General features: G+C 51.0%; 1 protein-coding gene across 3 annotated transcripts in view; it reads left to right on the top strand.

The window, feature by feature from the left end:
• The first annotated feature begins 1,577 nt into the window (after positions 1 to 1,577).
• Positions 1,578 to 19,887, top strand: part of INPP5J (inositol polyphosphate-5-phosphatase J) — a 25,492-nt gene continuing 7,182 nt past the window's right edge. For 2 of the 3 annotated variants that reach the window (XR_007729259.1, XM_050806693.1), the window contains exons 1-8: positions 1,578 to 1,710; positions 11,992 to 12,169; positions 15,150 to 15,348; positions 17,068 to 18,218; positions 18,587 to 18,700; positions 18,824 to 18,932; positions 19,131 to 19,247; positions 19,548 to 19,723. Coding sequence is in view for 2 of the 3 variants with exons in the window: in XM_050806693.1 (XP_050662650.1) it covers positions 15,166 to 15,348; positions 17,068 to 18,218; positions 18,587 to 18,700; positions 18,824 to 18,932; positions 19,131 to 19,247; positions 19,548 to 19,723 (1,850 nt within the window). In the remaining variant the exon portion in view is untranslated. Of the gene's footprint in view, positions 1,711 to 11,991; positions 12,170 to 15,149; positions 15,349 to 17,067; positions 18,219 to 18,586; positions 18,701 to 18,823; positions 18,933 to 19,130; positions 19,248 to 19,547; positions 19,724 to 19,887 lie in introns of those variants that run through there. The other variant, XM_050806694.1, reaches the window with a different exon arrangement.

The raw sequence follows: 19,887 nt of genomic DNA, 5'->3' as shown, positions 1-19,887 counted from the left end.
AGCCTAGGCGACAGACACTCTGTCTCAAAAATAAATAAATAAATAAGCAACCATATAAATATCTGGGAGTCTACTTATGAATATTGTACCCTATTCTACTCCTCCAGTGCATTTGTCTAACTATGCTGTCTTATTAAGTATAGCTTTATAGTCAGACTTGACATCTGGTTGTCTGTTAGTCCTCTAGCTTTGTTCTTTCTGCTTTTTTTTTTTTTTTGAGATGGAGTCTCATTCTGTCGCCCAGGCTGGAGTGCAGAGGCCCCATCGCGGCTCACTGCAACCTCCACCTCCCAGGTTCAAGCGATTGTCCTGGGCGCCACCATGCCCAGCTAATGTTTTTTGTATTTTTAATAGAGATGGTGTTTCACCGTGTTAGCCAGGATGGTCTTGATGTCCTGATCTCATGATCCACCTGCCTCAGCCTCCCAAAGTGCTGGGATAACAGGTGTGAGCCACTGCACCTGGCCCGTTTTTTTTTTGTTTTTGTTTTTGTTTTTTTTGAGACAGAATCTCGCTCTGTCGCCCAGGCTGGAGTGCAGTGGCTCAATCACAGCCTGAACCTCCGAGGCTCAAGCAATCTTCCCACCTCAGCCTCCTGAGTAGCTGGGACTACAGGCATGCACCACCATGCCCAGCTGATTTTTTTTTTTTTTTTTTTTTTTTTTTTTTTTTGAGATGGAGTTTCCCTCCCATTGTCCAGACTGGAGTACAGTGACATGATCTGGACTCACTGCAACCTCTGCCTCCCGGGTTCAAGTGATTCTTTTGCCTCAGCCTCCCAAGTAGCTGGGATTACAGGTGCCCGCCATCATGCCCAGCTAATTTTTGTATTTTTAGTAGACATGGGGTGTCACCATCTGGGCCAGGCTGGTCTCGAACTCCTGACCTCAAGTCATCCACCCGCCTTGGCCTCCCAAAGTCCTGAGATTACAGGTGTGAGCTACTGTGCTGGCTTTTTTTTTTTTTTTTTTTTTTTTTTTTTGGGGGGGACAGAGTCTTGCTCTGTCACCCAGGCTGGAGTGCAGTGGCTCAATCACAGCCTGAACCTCCCAGGGTCAAGCAATCCTCCCACCCCAGCCTCCTGAGTAGCTGGGACTACATGCATGCACCACCGTGCCCAGCTGATTTTCTTTATTATTTATTTATTTATTTATTTATTTTGAGACGAGTTTCCCTCTCATTGTTCAGGCTGGAGTACAATGGCATGATCTGGACTCACTGCAACCTCTGCCTCCCAGGTTCAAGCGATTCTTTTGCCTCAGCTTCCCAAGTAGCTGGGATTACAGGTGTCGGCCACCACACCTGGCTAATTTTTTGTCTTTTTAGTAGAGATGGGATTTCACCATGTTGATCAAGCTGGTCGCGAACTCCTGGGCTCAAGTGATCCTCCTGCCTTGGCCTCCCAAAGTACTGGGATTACAAGCATGAGCCATCATGCCTGGCCTATGGCCTACATTTTCCTGTGGTGAGAGCCATGTGTAAGCCCACAGCCTCAGTGAGCCACCGCAGGCAGTCTAGCTTTGTTCTTCTTGAAGGCTGTCTTGACTATACTCGGCCTTTCGCACTTCCAGGTACAATGTAAGGCCAGCTCGTCAACCTCCACAGAAAAACCTTCCACGTTTCTATCAGGATTTCAAATTCCCATTGGGGAAATCAATGTGGGGAGACTCTACAGCTTTACATTATTGTGTTTTTTCTACCACGAACATGGTAAGTCCCTCCCTTTCTATAGGTCTTCTTTAATTTCAGTAACATTTTGTGATTTTTAGAGTAAATATCTTGCATATCTTTCATTAGATTTATTCCTAGATATTTAATTTTTTATATAGCATTACAAACTCTATTGTTTTTACATATTCATTTTCAAGTTGCTTGGCAGTAGCATATAGGAAGACAATTGATTTTTGCATATTAACCTTGCAGCCAGTGGCCTCACTGAATTGCTTACTCTAATAGTTTAACTGGAGATTTTTAAAAATTTTCTACATATGCATATTATATCACCTGGAAATAAAAGTGGTTTTCTTCCTTTCTGATCCTTATACCTTGGTTTTGTTTCATTGCACTGTCTTAATTGTACTGTCTGGGACCTCTGGTACAATGTTGACTAGAACTGGTCATCGTCTTTTTCCAGAGATCATCTTTTTTTTTTTTTTTTGAGATGGAGTCTCACTCTGTCGCCCAGGCTGGAGTGCAGTGGCGCAATCTCGGCTCACTGCAAGCTCTGCCTCCCGGGTTCACGCCATTCTCCTGCCTCAGCCCCCGAGTAGCTGGGACTACAGGCGCCCGCCACCATGCCCGGCTAATTTTTTGTATTTTTAGTAGAGACGGGGTTTCACCGTGTTAGCCAGGATGGTCTCGATCTCCTGACCTTGTGATCCGCCCTCCTCGGCCTCCCAAAGTGCTGGGATTACAGGCGTGAGTCACTACGCCCAGCCCCAGATGTCATCTTTAAACGATCATGTTTGCTGTAGGTTTGTTACTGATGTGTTTTATAAAAGAAAGTTTTCTATTTCTATTTTTCTTAGAGCTTTTATCTTGAATGAATGTTGAACTTTGTCAAATGTTTTCCTGCATCTATTGAGATGATCATGTGGTTTTTCTCCTTTATTTTATTAAATGTGGTAAAATACATGAACTGATTTTCATATGTTAAACCTTGCATTCCTATAATAAACCAATTTGGTTGCATAAAAAAAGAGATAGGAAAACTGAACCCTAGGGAATCCTTGTTTGCACTATTTGTTTATTCAGCAGATTACGGGGTCTTGTTGCTGACTAGGCTGGTCTCGAATTCCTGGCGTCAAGTGATCCTCCTGCCTCAGCCTCCCAAAGTGCTAGAATTACAGGTGTGAGCCACTGTACCTGGACTTTTTATTTCTTTGGACAAAAATTCCAATCAAGATTTTTATTTCCCAGAGCACACATTGTGGTGATGGAATATTGTGTACCCTGTGGGGGTTGGCAGGATAAAGGGATTAATACATATAAAGCTTATTAGAACAGGACCTAGTACAGGACGGGCGCAGTGGCTCATACCTGTAATCCCAGCACTTTGGGAGGCCAAGGTGGGCGGATCACCTGAGGTCGGGAGTTTGAGACCAGCCTGACCAACGTGGTAAAACCCCCTTGCTACTAAAAACACAAAAATTAGCCGGGCATGGTGTGCATGCCTGTAATCCCAGCTACTCGGTAGGCTGAAGCAGGAGAATCACTTGAACCTGGAGGCGGAGGTTGTGGTGAACCGAGGTGGTGCCACTGCACTCCAGCCTGGGAAACAAGAGCAAAACTCCGTCTCAAAAACAACAACAAATATATATATATATGTTAGCTGGGCATAGTGGCGGGCGCCTGTAGTCCCAGTTGCTTCAGAGGCTGAGGCAGGAGAATCGCTTGAACCTGGGAGGTGGAGGTTGCAGTGAGCCGAGATCGCGTCACTGCACTCCAGCCAGGCGATGGAGTGAGACTCTGTCTCAAAAAAAAAAAAAAAAAAAAAAAAAAAAGTACCTAGTACAGTGTTCGCTTTCATTATCAGTTCCTTCCTTACCTCATAAAGACCCCGTGAACTCCATTTTGCAGGTTAGAAAACAGGCTTACAAAGGTGAAATGAGTGAACTGTGCATTTGGGACTTGAACCCAACATGTCTCTGCACTCATCTTGAGAGTCGGGAGTTTCTTCCTTAGAGTGGGTTCGTGGTCTCACTGACTTCAAGAATGAAGCCGCGGACTTTCGCGGTGAGTGATACAGCTCTTTTCTCTTTTCTTTTCTTTTCTTTTCTTTTCTTTTTTCTTTTTTCTTTTTTTTTTTTTTTTTTTGAGACGGAGTCTCACTCTGCCGCCCAGGCTGGAGTACAGTGGCCGGATCTCAGCTCACTGCAAGCTCCGCCTCCCGGGTTCACGCCATTCTCCTGCCTCAGCCTCCCGAGTAGCTGGGACTACAGGCGCCCGCCACCTCGCCCGGCTAGTTTTTTTGTATTTTTTAGTAGAGACGGGTTTCACCGTGTTAGCCAGGATGGTCTCGATCTCCTGACCTCATGATCCGCCCGTCTCGGCCTCCCAAAGTGCTGAGATTACAGGCTTGAGCCACCGCGCCTGGCCTCCTCCCCTGCCCTCCCCTCCCCTCCCTTCCCCTCTCCTTTCTTTTTTGAGACGGAGTCTCGCTCTGTCACCCAGGCTGGAGTGCAGTGGCCGGATCTCAGCTCACTGCAAGCTCCGCCTCCCGGGTTAACGCCATTCTCTTGCCTCAGCCTCCCGAGTAGCTGGGACTACAGGCGCCCGCCACCATGCCTGGCTAATTTTTTATATTTTTTAGTAGAGATGCGGTTTCACCATGTTAGCCACGTTGGTCTCGATCTCCTGACCTCACAATCCACCTGTCTTGGCCTTTCAAAGTGCTGGGATTACAGGCTGTTTCAGCTCATAAAGGTGGTACGGACCCAAAGAGTGAGCAGCAGCAAGACTTACTCTGAAGAGCGAAAGGACAAAGCTTCCACAGCATGGAAGGGCACCCAAGCAGGTTGCAGCTGCTGGCTGGGGGTGGGCGTGGGGGGGTGGTGGCCAGCTTTTATTCCCTTATTTGTCCCCGCCCACATCCTGCTGATTGGTCCATTTTACAGGGTGCTGATTGGTGCATTTACAATCCTTTAGCCAGACACATCGCACTGATTGGTGCATTTACAATCTTCTAACTAGACAGAAAAGTTCTCCAAGTCCCCCACTCAACCCAGGAAGTCCAGCTGGCTTCACCTCTCAATCTCAGGCATAAGCAGATCGCTCTTTCTGCCATCTTTATGTGCTGCCATAATGGTGTGCATGAATGTCCTGGCTGATGCTCTCAAGAGCACCAACAATGCCAAAAGAGAGGCAAACACCAGGTACCTATAAGGTCGTGCTCCAGTGTCATCATCTGGTTTCTAACTGTGGTGATGAAGCATGGTTACATTGGCGAAGTTGAAATCATTGATGATCACAGAGCTAGGAAAACTGCTGTGAACCTCACAGGCAGGTTAAACAAGTGTGAAGTAATCAGCCCCAGATGTGATATGCAACTCAAAGATCTAGAAAAATGGCAGAATAATCTGCTCCCATCCTGACAGTTTAGTTTCATTGTACTCACAACCTCAGCTGGCATCATGGACCACAAAGAAGCAAGACAAAAACACACAGGAAGGAAAATCCTGGGATTCTTTTTCTAAGGATGTAATATGCATTTGCAGATAAAATGCCTACAATTAAAAAAAAAAAAAAAAAAAAAAAAAAAAAGAACAGATCACCAGATTCGGATGCCAGTTCTCTTCTTCATGCTTTCTTCAGCAAACACACCAAGTCCGTCACTGTCCTCTTTTCCCTTTGAATCTAGGGACTCCTTCTCAATACTGAGCCAAGGCTGCATTATGACTTTCATGGATGCTAGGGTTTTCTCTTTTTTTAATTTTTATTTTTATTTTGAGATGAAGTCTTGCTCTGTCACCCAGGCTGGAGTGCAGTGGCGCAGTCTTGGCTCACTGCAACCTCCACCTCCTAGGTTCAACCGATTCTCGTGTCTCAGCCTCCTGTGTAGCTGGGATTACAGGAGCATGCCACCATGCCCAGATAATATTATTTTTAGTAGAGACAGGATTTCACCATGTTAGTCAGGCTGGTCTCAACCTCAAGTGATGTGCCCACCTCGGCCTCCCAAAGTGCTGGGGTTACAGGCATGGGCCACTGTGCCCGGCCTCTTTTTTCTTTTTTTTAGAGCCAGGGTCTTGCTGTGTTGCCCCAGCTAGTGTTGAACTCCTGACCTCAAACAATGCTCCTGCCTTAGCCTCCTGAGTAGCTGGGATATGGACACATGCCTCCATTAAATATACATAATATACATAAATATTATATATATATTTGACTTTCAATTGCTTTGGTAAAAAGATAACTATAATCTAGGCTGGATTCATTATTATTAGTATACGTTTCCTTTTTTTTTTAATAACGTTAACTTCCCAGTGTATCCTTCTCATTTTAAAGGATATTAAAAACATTTTCGGCCAGGCGCGGTGGATCATGCCTGTAATCCCAGCACTTTGGGAGACTGAGTCGGGCAGATCATGAGGTCAGGAGATTGGGACATCCTGGCTAACATAGTGAAACCCCTTCTCTACTAAAAATACAAAAAATTAGCCAGGCGTGGTGGCAGGCTTCTGTAGTCCCAGCTACTTGGGAGGCTGAGGCAGGAGAATGGCGTGAACCCGGGAGGCGGAGCTTGCAGTGAGCTGAGTTCACGCCACTGCACTCCATCCAGCCTGGGTGACAGAGTGAGACGCCATCTCAAAAAAAAAAAAAAAAAAAATTTTCATGGACCCCCTAAAAGTATGGTGGGCCCTAGACAATGAGCCTACTGTGCCTTCTAGAGAAGTCAAGTCTGCACTGAGTCTTTTGTTTGCACCCTGCTAACTTCCCCTTCACTAACTTGATTGTAAAGATATAAAAATAATAGGCTTGGCTGGGCATGGTGGCTCATATCAATAATCCTAGCACTTTGGGAGGCCCAGGCAGGGAGATCACTTGATGTCAGCAATTCAAGGCCACCCTGGCCAACATAGTGAAACCCCTCTCTACTAAAAATACAAAAATTAGCCGGGCATGGTGGTGTGTGCCTATAATCCCAGCTACTCAGGAGGCCGAAGCTGGAGAATTACTTGAACCTGGGAGGCAGAGGCTGCAGTGAGCCAAGATTGTGCCACTGCACTCTAGCCTGGGTGATAGAGTGAGACTTTGTCTCAAAGAAAAAAAAAAAAAAAAAAAAAAAAAAGCTTAGAGCTGTTATTTAATGTCTGTTTTCTATAAATATTTGAGTATATTGTCAATATGATTGGTCCTGTCCAAACTGTTCACATAGTAAGCTATCTCTAATACTCTGTTTACTGCTGTGGGAATATGAATTCACCCTGGCTTTCTGAAGGGCAAAATCAAAACCCTAAAAACATTTTTTGACCCAGTAATTCCATTTTTCGGAATTAGCCCCAAAGTAATCATCAGAGAGAGGACTGTTAGGTCAAGCTTGTTTATTAGAATACCATTTATTGTGGTGAAGAATTGGGGATACAACCTAAGCATGTCACAGCAGGGGATGAGTTAAATAAATGAGAGTACCTCCATAGGATGGAAAACCATGCAATTGTTAAAAACGATGCAGCAGCCTGGGCATGGTGGCTCACACCTGTAATCCCGGCACTTTGGGAGGCTGAGGTGGGTGGATCACCTGAGGTCAGGAGTTTGAGACCAGCCTGGCCAATATGGTGAAGCCCCGTCTCTACTAAAAATACAAAAATTAGCCGGGCATGGTGGCGGCTGCCTGTAATCCCAGCTACTTGGGAGGCTAAGGCAAGAGAATTTCTTGAACCCAGGAGGCAGAGGTTGCAGTGAGCCGAGATCACACCCCTGCACTCCAGCCTGGGCGAGTGAGACTCTATCTCAAAAAAAAAAAAAAAAAGATGCAGCATAGATTGACAGACATGGAGAATGTTCGTGGTTATGGTATTCAATAGCAAGAAAAAAGCAACAAAAGCAGTAATATAGTAATATCAATTGGGAGTTGTGATGCTGTGGGCTGCAAGTCACAGAAACCCCAATTTAAACTGGCTTAAACAATAAAGGGAGCTGGTTGTGGTGGCTTGTGTCTGTAAACCCAGCTACTCAAGAGGCTGAGGCAGGAGGATAACTTGAGGCCAAGAGTTCCAAACTACCCTGGACAACATAGTGAGAACCCATCTCTAAAAAAACATATTTAAAATCTAGCCAGGTATGGCAGTGCCTGTAGTCCCAGCTACCCCAGAGGCTGAGGTGGGAGGATTGCTTGAGCCCAGGAGTTGGAGACTACAGTGAGCTATGATGATGCCACTGCACTCCAACCTGGGAGACAGAGTGAGACCCCATCTCCTATAAAAAATAAAAAATAATGCAGTGAGCCTAGATCGCATGACTGCACTCTAGCCTGGGCAATGTAAGACCCTGTGTCAAAAAATAATAAAAATAAAGGGGCAGGGCCCAGTGGCTCATGCCTGTAATCTCAGCATTTTGGGAGGCCAAGACAGGTGGATCATTTGAGGTCAGGAGTTGGAGACTAGCCTGGCCATCATGGTGAAACCCCCTCTGTACTAAAAATACAAAAACTAGCTGGGCATGATGGTGCACACCTGTAATCCCAACTACTCAGGAGGCTGAGGAAGAGATTGCTTGAGCCCGGGAGGTGGAAGTTTCATTGAGCCAATATTGCGCCATTGCACTCCAGCCTGGGTGCCAGAGCGAGACTCAGTCTCTAAATAAATAAATAAATAAATGGAATCTGTTGGCTCAAATAATTTTAAAAGTCCAGGCCAGGTGCGGTGACTCATGCCTGTAATCCCAGCACTTTGGGAGGCTGAGGCGGGCAGATCACCTAAGGTCAGGAGGTCCAAACCAGCCTGGCCAACATGGCGAAACCCCGTCTCTACTAAAAATACAAAAATTAGGCCGGGCGCGGTGGCTCAAGCCTGTAGTCCCAGCACTTTGGGAGGCCGAGACGGGCAGATCACAAGGTCAGGAGATCGAGACCATCCTGGCTAACACGGTGAAACCCCGTCTCTACTAAAAAAATACAAAAAACTAGCCGGGCGCGGTGGCAGGCGCCTGTAGTCCCAACTGCTCGGGAGGCTGAGGCAGGAGAATGGCGTAAACCCGGGAGGCGGAGCTTGCAGTGAGCTGAGATCCGGTCACTGCACTCCAGCCTGGGCCACAGAGCGAGACTCCGTCTCAAAAAAAAAAAAAAAAAAAATACAAAAATTAGCCAGGCGCAGTGGTGGGTGCCTGTAATCCCAGCTACTCAGGAGGCTGAGGCAGGAGAATTGCTTGAATCCGGGTGGCAGAGGTTGCAGTGAGCCGAGATTGCGCCATTGCACTCCAGCCTGGGCGACAGAGTGAGACTCCGTCTCAAAAAAAAAAAAAAAAAAAAAAAGTCCAATGGCAGGTAGGGCTTCAGGTGAGGTTTGATCCAGTTAATGATCCACCGAAACCTGGTGTCTCTCCATTCTGCTTTCCATAATGTCAGTTTATCAGTAGGCCAATTTTCTGCATGGTGTCAAGATGGCTGCCAGCAATAACTAGAGCCATTGAGCTCTTCATTTACATCTAATGGAAGGGAGATCATCTTTTTTGGCAACCTCCTCAGGAGAGAAAATAAGCTTCCTTTCCCAAAAGCCCTGAGCAAAAATTTCCTTATATCTCACTAGTCCATTCATGATCTAATCATGTGCCTGGGGAAATGGGAATTGCTCACTGGCTTAACCAACTGGGACCCATTCCTGAAGCTGTGGGTGGGGTCCACCATATTCCAGTTCCTGTTAAGAAGGAGATGGGGCCGGGCACGGTGGCTCAAGCCTGTAATCCCAGCACTTTGGGAGGCCGAGACAGGCGGATCACGAGGTCAGGAGATCGAGACCATCCTGGCTAACACAGTGAAACCCCGTCTCTACTAAAAATACAAAAAAACTTAGCCGGGCGAGGTGGCAGGCACCTGTAGTCCCAGCTACTCGGGAGGCTGAGGCAGGAGAATGGCGTGAACCCGGGAGGCGGAGCTTGCAGTGAGCTGAGATCCGGCCACTGCACTCCAGCCTGGGTGCCAGAGTGAGACTCCGTCTCAAAAAAAAAAAAAAAAAAAAAAAAAGAAGGAGATGGGCTGCAACCTTAACAGGATCCTAACCCTAACCCTAACCCTACTGTGTTGCTGGACATTGTAGTGGCAACACAGTAACCAACCAATTTTATAAAGCATGTATAGGCCCAGTCTTGGTGGCTCACGCCTGTAATCCCAGCACTTGGGAGGCTAAGGCAGGTGGATCACTTGAAGCCAGGAATTCGAGACCAATCTGGCCAACATGGCAAAACCCTGTCTCTGCTAAAAATACAAAAATTAGCTGGGCATGGCGGTGCACGTCTGTAATCCCAGCTATTCGGGAGGCTGAGGCAGGAGAATTGCTTGGACATGGGAGGTGGAGGTTTCAGTGAGCCGAGATCATGCCACTGCACTCCAGCCTGGACGACAGAGTGAAACTCTGTCTCAAAAAATAAATAAGTATATATATAAAATATATAACATGTATATGTAAATATACATATATATAAATATATATGCATATTATATACAACATGTATATATAAATATATATGCCTAGACACCCCCACCAAAAAATGTCTATAAGGAAACAGTCCAAAAAGTCAGAACGATTATTTCCTGGTGGATGAAATTATAGGTAAATGTTTTCCTTCTGTGTTTTATATAATAGGCATGAATTACCTAAACACAAACAGTAAACTTTGTTTACAAAAATAATGGAACATATCCCCCTGTTTCCTTCTACTCCAACCCCTACCCCAGTAAGAGCCTCAGAGTAACTGAAGCCAGACGCCCCATGGAGTTGTCGTTTTTTCTGCTGACAGAGCCAAACCCCAGTACCCCATGGGCCCTGGTTGTTTGCTGGACAGATGCCACCAAACCACTCTCACTGCATTAGCCCGGATGCTGTGGCCCCTAAAGGCCACAGCTTGGGCTGCTTAGGATTGACCAACCAGCCAGTGGAACGAGTGGTGGAGACTGTGACCATAATAGTACCAGGAACATTGTGGCATCAGCAGCATGGGAAGCCCAAGATCTCCCAAGACAGATCTCTGCCCGTAATCCATGCCTCTTATGTGGCAGCATGTAATTTAGGACAGTAGTCTTCCTCGGGTGGGCTGAGGTTGGGGATTAGTCTGTGACAGGGTCAGGCTCAGACAGGGTCTAGGTCAGCCCTTAGTTGACTAATCTGTAGCCTAGGGCTAGATTCAGGGCTCAGTCCATGATTGGGCTTAGTCTTCAGTCTGTGACCAGGAGCCAAGCTCAGTCTGTGACCAGGGTCATGGCTCAGTCAATGACTAAGTTCAGGGCTCAGTCTGTGACCAGATTCAGGGCACAGTCTTCCGTTAGGGCTCAGTGTGTGACCAGAATTGCATGATCCAAGGTCAGAATTCAGTCTATGGTCAGAGTTCAGTCAATGATTAGACTCAGGACTCAGTCTTTGACCAAGATTAGGCCTCAATCTTCTACCAGAGTCAGGTTTAAAAGGTTAGTCTGACTCTTCTTCCAGAGTCAGTCTAAAAGGTTAGTCTGAGCTGAGGCTATAATTCAGTCTGTGACTAAGACTCAGTCTTAGAGTAGGATAAGGGCTTGATCTGGGCCCAGAACCAAGGTCTTAAGTTGGGATCAACCTAATTCAGGCTTAGATCAGTGGGTGATTAGAGTCGGGGTTCATTCTAAGGTGATGTCAGAGCTCAGTCAAGAGCTGGACTAGTGGCTCAGTCAACAGCAGGAGTAGGGTTCAAGAGGGAGGATCAGGACCATGACCAGGGCTTTATTTGGCTCTATGCTGTGTTCTGAGCTCCAATAAAGAAGTTTTTGGAGGCATGGGAGCCCAGAGCAGGTCAGTCTGCAAGAAATGAGAGCCCCGAGGCAAGCTTAGCAGGGTCTGGTGGCTACAGGAACCTTCCCCTGGCCTGCTGAGGCCGGGTGTCCTAGAGCCTCTAACCTACATGGCTCTGCTGCTTGAGATCCCCTCGCACCAGAATAAAAATAGCCACTCACTTCAGAGCAGCTGACAGCGGGTGCTGGGCTGCCTGGGAGGAGGGGGAGCCAAAGAGAAGGAGGAGAGAGGCCTGAGCTCAGCCCCAGCTGTGTGACCTTGGGAAAGTCACTCCTCCTCCTCCAGCCCATTTCCTGAGTGGCAGAATGGGGAGTGAGGATGACATCTGCCTCAGAGGGTGAGAATGAAGTGCTGGGGACATAACATGTGACACTTGTTACCAACAAGAAACCCTGGAGTGAAGTCTTGGGAGAAAAAAATGCTCTTTTGTGCCCTGTATACTTCCTTCTCAGGGAAGCTCTCCCTGATAACCCCCACTTTCACCTTCCCACAATATCCTGCATCACCCTCTACACCTTCGCAGATGGTAGCCACAGCACGACCTCCCTCCTGGTGGTCCTGGGTCAGGGTGACCAGGGAGAGAAAGGAAGGAGGACAGACCCTCAGTACCATTGCCATCCTTGGGTGCCCCTGGAAAGTGAACTGAGGAAGAGGAGGAGGAAAAAGACAGGAAAAAGACTTCTCTCCCTTCCCTGCTCATGGTATGTTTACTCCAAGCCAAAGGGCCGGAGGGCACATGTCCAAATTTCTCATCCTTTCACAGCCAGAACCTTCCTTCCCCATCCATGCTTTGTACCTGCTGTTCTCTCTTCTTTCCAGCCAGGGCGTTTCTCTTCTTCAATTTGGCAACACGGACTCTCCTTCAAAGAAGGGGTTCAACAGTCAGCTCCTCTGTTGGGGAGAATTATCCACTGCCTCTCTAGGAGCTCCATGCTCTGTCCTCTCTCTACTCGCTGTGTAATCCCTGGGCCTCGGTTTCTTCCTCTGTCCAATGGGGACCTCACTACCAACCTCACAGGGTTACTATGGAGAGTAACTGGAATACTCTGTCTATCGTTAGCATCCTCCCTTCCTATCCCTGACCCACGCAGCCTGAAGGACAGCACTGAGTTTCCAGGAGTGGGCTGGATGAGCCCTGGCCCCTGCCTCAGTACACCCACCCTCCTCCCCCACCAAGAGTGAGGGCAAGGAGGGAGCCAGAAAGGGCTTCCGGAGACAGCCGTCTCCAGGGGGGCGGTTCTCCCTGACAGCGGCCCCCAGCCTGCCGCCCTGAGCCCCAGAGCCTGTTATCAACCTCCTTAGTCATCACACCAGGAGCTCAAATATAGCTCCAACTCACTCCCTTTTCAGCTGGGGTCCGCCCCCCACCCCCTTCTCCTGACAAGGCCAGGCTTAGATCTCAGAGCCCCTTCCTTGTCCTCCCAGGAGAGTAACCACTCTCAGCCTCAGTTTCAGCATCCACCACATGGGCAGGCTGAAGTCGATGGTGATGATGATGATGATGATAAATACAGAGCAGCCACCTTTATGGACAGCTTGCTGTGCCAGGCTCTATGCTAAACATTTCATATATATTATCCTGTTGAATCTTCACCAGCACTCCTAGGAGGTGTCTGCTGTTTTAATCTCCCTTACACAAATTGGGAATCAGAGTGACCTCCTCAAGTAAGTCAGTGGTAGGGCCAGAAACAAAGTGCCCTGCAAGGTCTGAGCTCAGGGAGCGGGTGGTGGGAAATCCTGGGTTGCCCTCCTGAGGCAGAGGAGCCCTCTGCAGACACATTTGCATGACATTTGCCTGGCTTCCAAAGGGCACCGATGCCCCTGTCTCAGCCCTAGATGGCTGAGCCCTAGCACTGGTCCCAGAGGCCTGGATCTGCCCATCATTTCATCCAGGATTACATCAGAAGCTGGGTAGTCTTGGGGGCTCCCATTTTCTTTTTCTTTTTTCTTTTCTTTTTTCTTTCTTTCTTTCTTTTTTTTTTTTGAGACAGGCCTCACTCTGTCGCGCAGGCTGGAATGCAGTGGTGCAATCTCGGCTCATTGCAACCTCCACCTCCCAGGTTCAAATAATTCTCCTGTCTCAGCCTCCCAAGTAACTGGGACTACAGGCATACACCACCACACCCAGCTCATTTTTGTATTTTTAGTGGAGATGGGGTTTCGCCATGTTGACCAGGCTGGTCTCGAACTCCTGACCTCAGGTAGTCTGCCCACTTCAGCCTCCGAAAGTGCTGGGATTACCGGCACGAGCCACCGGGCCCGGCTCAGGGGCTCCCATTTTCTTATTTGTAAAATAGGAGTCAGAGGATGAGACAGGATGAGTTCAAATCTTCCTTTTTCTGGTAACCTTAGCATCACCACCAGGTCTACTCTCACATCCTCCCTGACTGCCACCTCCAACTCCAACACTATGTCTTTCATTAACACGACACCATTATCAGTATTGGTACCATCATCACCTCTACCTTTGCCATCACCATCACCTCCACCACCTTCACCACCACCACTGCCAGCCCCCTACTTCCATCATCATAATTAAATACATCATCACATCCACCACGACAATCGCCTTCCCCGTCACCACTGTCACTATGTCCACCGTCACTGTCCAAAGACCTTTCTACCCCAACACCCTAATATGGCCTGAGTCTCTGCCCCTGCAAATTCCAGCAGAGATGCTGGCCTGAAAATACAGACTAGACCTACAGACAGTCAAGCAGAGGTAGGAAGTGCCTTCAGGAGAGGAAAGAGAGGCATCTGCCTTTGTGTAGGAGACTGCACAGGCCCATGCAGATGCTCCATGTTGGTTAACAAACACTCCCGTGGGCCTGTTGGGGACTATGCCTTGGGCTGGGTCCTGGCTGTAGCAGTTCTCAGGCCTGTTTTTAACTCTCTTGCCAGTCTCTTACCCCACTGCAGGGCCCTTCTCCACCCAAGTTCCCTTCCCCCAGATACCCCAAAGGGCTGGTGCTAGTCTTAGGGTCACTAAGTTTTCTCACTGAAACACAGGAGACCTTCTCAGTCCACAGGTGACCTTGAGCAAGTTCCCCTCCCAAACCACACCCAGTGAATACTGGAGAGAGGAAAACTGACAGAACCCGAGCTGGGTCAGGCCTGGCTGTGGGGACATCTGAGGGCAGCTAGGTGTCTGCAGAAGAGGAGGAGCTAGTGCTGAAGCCTGAGGTGGGAAAGGGCTGCAGTGGCTGGAGCCTGAGTGTCTGGTTCTGGGTTGGGAAGGCTAGAGCCTGGGACTGACAGTAGGAGTGGTGGGGGGTGGTGGCACCAAGACCTGAAAATGGGGCAAGGGTGGGGGCCGGGGCAAGCTCTGAGCTGGCAGGGATTCAGGAAAGTCACAGGATCAGGGCAAGAACTCAATTGTCTCTGAGGCCCTGGAGAGGATGCTGACCTCTGAACCACCTGTCCTACCTTAACGCAGGTGTGTTAATGCCCGTCCCTGGAGCAAAGGGCTGGCGAGGCCTACAGCAGAAAGGTGGGGGTAGACAGACAGCCTCCTTCATGCTACCAGTTGGGACCTGGGCCAGGCAGATGGGTACACTCTCCCCTCCCCACCCCATGACTGTTCCAGCCTCAGCAACCAGTTTGAAGGATTTCCAGGGGGTAGCCACCTTGCTCTGGCCTCTTCCAGGCTGGAAGTGGGAGCCTGTGCCTTTAAATTCTCAGCAGGTTGAAATGGCTGATGACATCACTGGTTCCCGGGAGCGGTAGAGCTGGAGCCGGGAGCCCGAGGGAGCCCAGGCTGCTGGGGGCTGCAGACATGGAGGGCCAGAGCAGCAGGGGCAGCAGGAGGCCAGGGACCCGGGCAGGCCTGGGTCCCCTGCCCATGCCCCAGGGTGTTGCCCAAACTGGGGCACCCTCCAAGGTAAGACCCCTGAGACCCAGTCCCCCCCACTTTCCTGATCCCTGGTTCCACACCCCCCCCAACATACACTGCAGGCACCCTGGTGCTGACTGAGGGGCTGATACTTTCCTGTGCTCGGTGAGCAGGGGCTAGGTAAAGAGAGCACCCTGGGGGCTGAGGGGCAGTGACAGGATGCCCGGAGACAGATGAAGTTAGCCATCACCAGAAGCCCTTGGGAGAGTCCTGGACTGGGTATCAGAGGACCCAGCTGAGCTCCAGCTTTGCTGTGTGACCTTGGGCAAGTTGCTTTTCCTCTCTGAGCCGATGCAAAATGAGGGGGCTTGTCACTGAAGACTGAAACTGTGACATCTGGGATGGCTAAGTTGTTAGTGCTGGAGGCGGTGTGATAGTTGGGGGGAAGCCGGCACACAGTGTGACACTTGGAGCCAAGGAGGGTGCCTAAAATGCAGCCTCAAAGAGCTGAGTTTGAGAAGGGAGGCGGAGATGGAGTTTTAGGTACTCTGAACTGAGGAGGATACGGGACAGAGACAGAACTGCGTCTCCAGAGGCAAGGCTTCCCTGGGCCCTGTTACCCTACCCAGGGCCACCCTGGGGCAAATATAGACCTTCTTCTGCCCTCCTTGGCAAAGGACACTTTATCCTGTCTTCTGGAGACAGGGGACATAGAGAGAATAGATGGAGAAGGAGGAGAGGTCGCTATGGGATTCCGTGACTCCCTGCCCCTCCCACCTGCCGGACACAAAAAGGATACCTGCTTGCCTGTCCTTTCAGGTCAGGGAGAAAGTGGAGGATGTAAGAGGGCACAACCTGGGCACAGAGAGATGTGACACCAGGATCAACTTAGAATCCTGGACTTGCTCTGAATGCTAGATTCACACTTGGTGAAGATGGACTCTTCCACAGGGCTGGATGGAATTCTAGCAAATGTTGGGTTCATAAATGCAGACAATGTGAGACGAAAATTCCCCAGAATATAATGTGACCAGGGTCCCTAGACCCCATCTCTTCATTTTACAACAGAGAAACTGAGGCCCTGGGCAGAGAGATACTTGCGTAAGGTCACCCAGAGCTGGGCTTTGAATCTACACAGCCAGTCTCAGCTCCCAGCTCTTGCTCCTGAGTGGAGCTCTGGGAATGAGTAAGAGAACAGAGAGGGCTGTAACCAAGGGATTTGGATGTTTAGGGGCTGGTGGAGAACTGAGGGTTTCTGGGCATCATGAAGGAAGGGGGCGGTATTTAACAGGCTGCACCCATAGGTCTATATTTTGGCAATAGAAAAAGAAAAGAAAGAGGCTGCCCCCAGTGTGCCCAGACCTGGAATGTCAGGTCAGTAGCCGTGGCTGGGGGAGCTTCAGGGACCGCAGTGGGAGGGTTGCCCAGGAAAGCTGCCCAGAATGGGCAGGATGTGGGTACCAGCCAGGAAGGCAAGGCAAGTCATCAGGTTCAGGTTCACACTCTGCCTCATTTGAGTCAGGGTCTTAGTTTCCCCGTCTGTGAAAGAGGTTTCAGACTTAAAGGAGGGGTTAGGATTTTGTGTCCTATCTCCTCCAAGACAGAAGTTGACCCGCAGCAGAATAGATTGAGGTGAGATAGTAGGAAGAACTTCCTTGGAAAGATGTGCCTTTCTTAGTTAGATGAAATCTGCCAGGGTCTATATGGAAGTTGGGGCCCAATGCCCTTGTTAGGGTCACTCTGAATCTTTGACTTGTCCTCCACAAGGTGGACTCAAGTTTTCAGCTCCCAGCAAAGAAGAACGCAGCCCTAGGACCCTCGGAACCAAGGTTGGCTCTGGCACCTGTAGGGCCACGGGCAGCTATGTCAGCTTCCTCAGAAGGACCGGGGCTGGCTCTGGCATCTCCCCGACCAATCCTGGCTCCACTGTGTACCCCTGGAGGGCAGAAAACAGCTCCTGCCCACCCAACATCTGTGGGCCAGCTGGTGATGTCTGCCTCAGCTGGACCAAAGCCTCCCCCAGCGACCACAGGCTCAGTTCTGGCTCCAACGTCCCTGGGGCAGCTGGTGATGTCTCCCTCAGCGGGGCCAAGATCTCCCCCAGCCACCCTGGGGCCCAGTCTGGCCCCAACCTCCAGAGACCAGAAGCAGGAGCCACCTGCCTCCGTGGGACCCAAGCCAACACTGGCAGCCTCTGGCCTGAGCCTGGCCCTGGCTTCTGAGGAGCAGCCCCCAGAACTCCCCTCCACCCCTTCCCCAGTGCCCAGTCCAGTTCTGTCTCCATCTCAGGAACAGGCCCTGGCTCCAGCATCCACGGCATCAGGCCCAGCCTCTGTGGGACAGACACCAGCTAGAAAGAGGGATGCCCCAGCCCCTAGACCTCTCCCTGCTTCTGAGGGGCATCTCCAGCCTCCACCTCAGACATCTGGTCCTACAGGCTCCCCACCCTCCATCCAAACCTCCCCAGACCCTCGGCTCTCCCCCTCCTTCCGAGCCCGGCCTGAGGCCCTCCACAGCAGCCCTGAGGATCCTGTTTTGCCACGGCCACCCCAGACCTTGCCCTTGGATGCGGGCCAGGGTCCTCCAGAGCCTGGCAACCGCTCCCCTGGACTTCTGTCCCCCACCTTCCGGCCTGGGGCCCCCTCAGGCCAGACTGTGCCCCCACCTCTGCCCAAGCCACCCCGATCACCCAGCCGTTCCCCAAGCCGCTCCCCCAACCGCTCTCCCTGTGTTCCCCCAGCCCCTGACATGGCCCTCCCAAGGCTTGGCACCCAGAGTACAGGGCCTGGCAGGTGCCTGAGCCCCAACCTTCAGGCCCAAGAAGCCCCAGTCCCAGTCACCACCTCCTCTTCTACGTCCGCCCTGTCATCCTCCCCTTGGTCAGCTCAGCCCACCTGCAGGAGCGACCCCGGCTTCCGGTGAGAGAGCCCTCTCCCAAGAAAGGTGGCTGGGCTTAGCTCTGAGGTTAGCCATTCTTCCAGGGGGGATGGCCTGCTCTACTTCAGCTTCCCTCTCTGAGGAAGAGTCTTTGGGGAGGGGCTTGCTGGGCTCCCTGTCTCTGAAACTCTCAGAAGACAGCATCCCCTCCTAAGGAACTTGCCACCTCTCAGTTGACCTCCCCAGGGAGAATGTGGCAGGGGGACAAGATGCGGGGTCTCCTGTGGGTCCTTCTTAGGGCTTTGGCCCACACCTGCCTCCATTTAGTTCCCCAGGGAGTCCTGTGAAAGGAAGCTTGAGGGTGAGGGAGTGGTGCCAGGACTACACCCTCATATGCCCCTGCCTGCAGGATCACTGTGGTCACATGGAACGTGGGCACCGCCATGCCCCCAGACGATGTCACATCCCTCCTCCACCTGGGCGGTGGCGACGACAGCGGTGGTGCAGACATGATCGCCATAGGGTGAGGTGGCAGGGCATGCGGACCCCCTCCTGAGCCCCTCGGGCCTTCCAGGCTCTCCACCCATGGCAGGGGCTTCCAGGGTGCCTCTCTAATCCCATGGCCACCCCGCCCCCATCCCTCCAGGTTGCAGGAAGTGAACTCCATGCTCAACAAGCGACTCAAGGACGCCCTCTTCACGGACCAGTGGAGTGAGCTGTTCATGGATGCGCTGGCGCCCTTCAACTTCGTGCTGGTAACGCACCCCTCACCCCCTGGACGGCAGAGACCCTGCTGAATTCCTGGCTCCAGCTGTACCCTGGCTCACTGTGGGGCCCGCTGGGCCTCTGTGGCCGGGTCCGTGACATGGGTGGGTGGAGGAGCAGACCTGAAGGTGGGCGCGAGGGCGGGGGAGTCGTGTTCTGTCCCCCAGCCGCGTGGCCTCCCACTGCAGGTGAGTTCGGTGAGGATGCAGGGTGTCATCCTGCTGCTGTTCGCCAAGTACTACCACCTGCCTTTCCTGCGAGACGTGCAGACCGACTGCACGCGCACTGGCCTGGGCGGCTACTGGGTGAGCCTTCGAGCTGTCCCAGAAGGGGATGGGACATGACGGGGGCCTTAGATTAGTCCCCTGGCCCCATACACCAGAAAGGTCCCCTTCCCATCCTCCACCCTTTACCCTGCGGCCCACCCCTCCCCATGAACCGCCCAATACCTCATCCTATTCCTCTAGTATCTGAGTGTTGTCCCTCATTTCCCTAGGACCCACCCACCTTCCACCCACATCTCCTCTCGACACCCCCCCAACCTCCCCCCACCTCACCTCCTGGCCTAAGCCCCACCCATGAGCCACCCTACCCTGCCTCCCTAGGGTAACAAGGGTGGCGTGAGCGTGCGCCTGGCAGCCTTCGGGCACATGCTCTGCTTCCTGAACTGCCACTTGCCCGCACATATGGACAAGGCGGAGCAGCGTAAGGACAACTTCCAGACCATCCTCAGCCTCCAGCAGTTCCAAGGGCCAGGCGCACAGGGCATCCTGGATCATGAGTATGGGCTGGGGTGGGGCCAAATGGAGCTTGGGTGGGGCTAGTGATGGGGGTTTTTGTACCAGCTTAGGTGGGGCTTATGGAGAGAGGCGGGGCCTATGGGGGTGAGTGCCCACCCAGACTACTTGTAGGAACATGAAAGCAGAGAACAGTTGGCTGGGGAGG

Source organism: Macaca thibetana, chromosome 10, assembly GCF_024542745.1.
Source record: "Macaca thibetana thibetana isolate TM-01 chromosome 10, ASM2454274v1, whole genome shotgun sequence".
In the NCBI taxonomy this organism is placed as follows: domain Eukaryota; kingdom Metazoa; phylum Chordata; class Mammalia; order Primates; family Cercopithecidae; genus Macaca; species Macaca thibetana.
The sequence above is the reverse complement of the archived record's forward strand: the minus strand, read 5'-3'. Positions and strand labels throughout refer to the sequence as shown.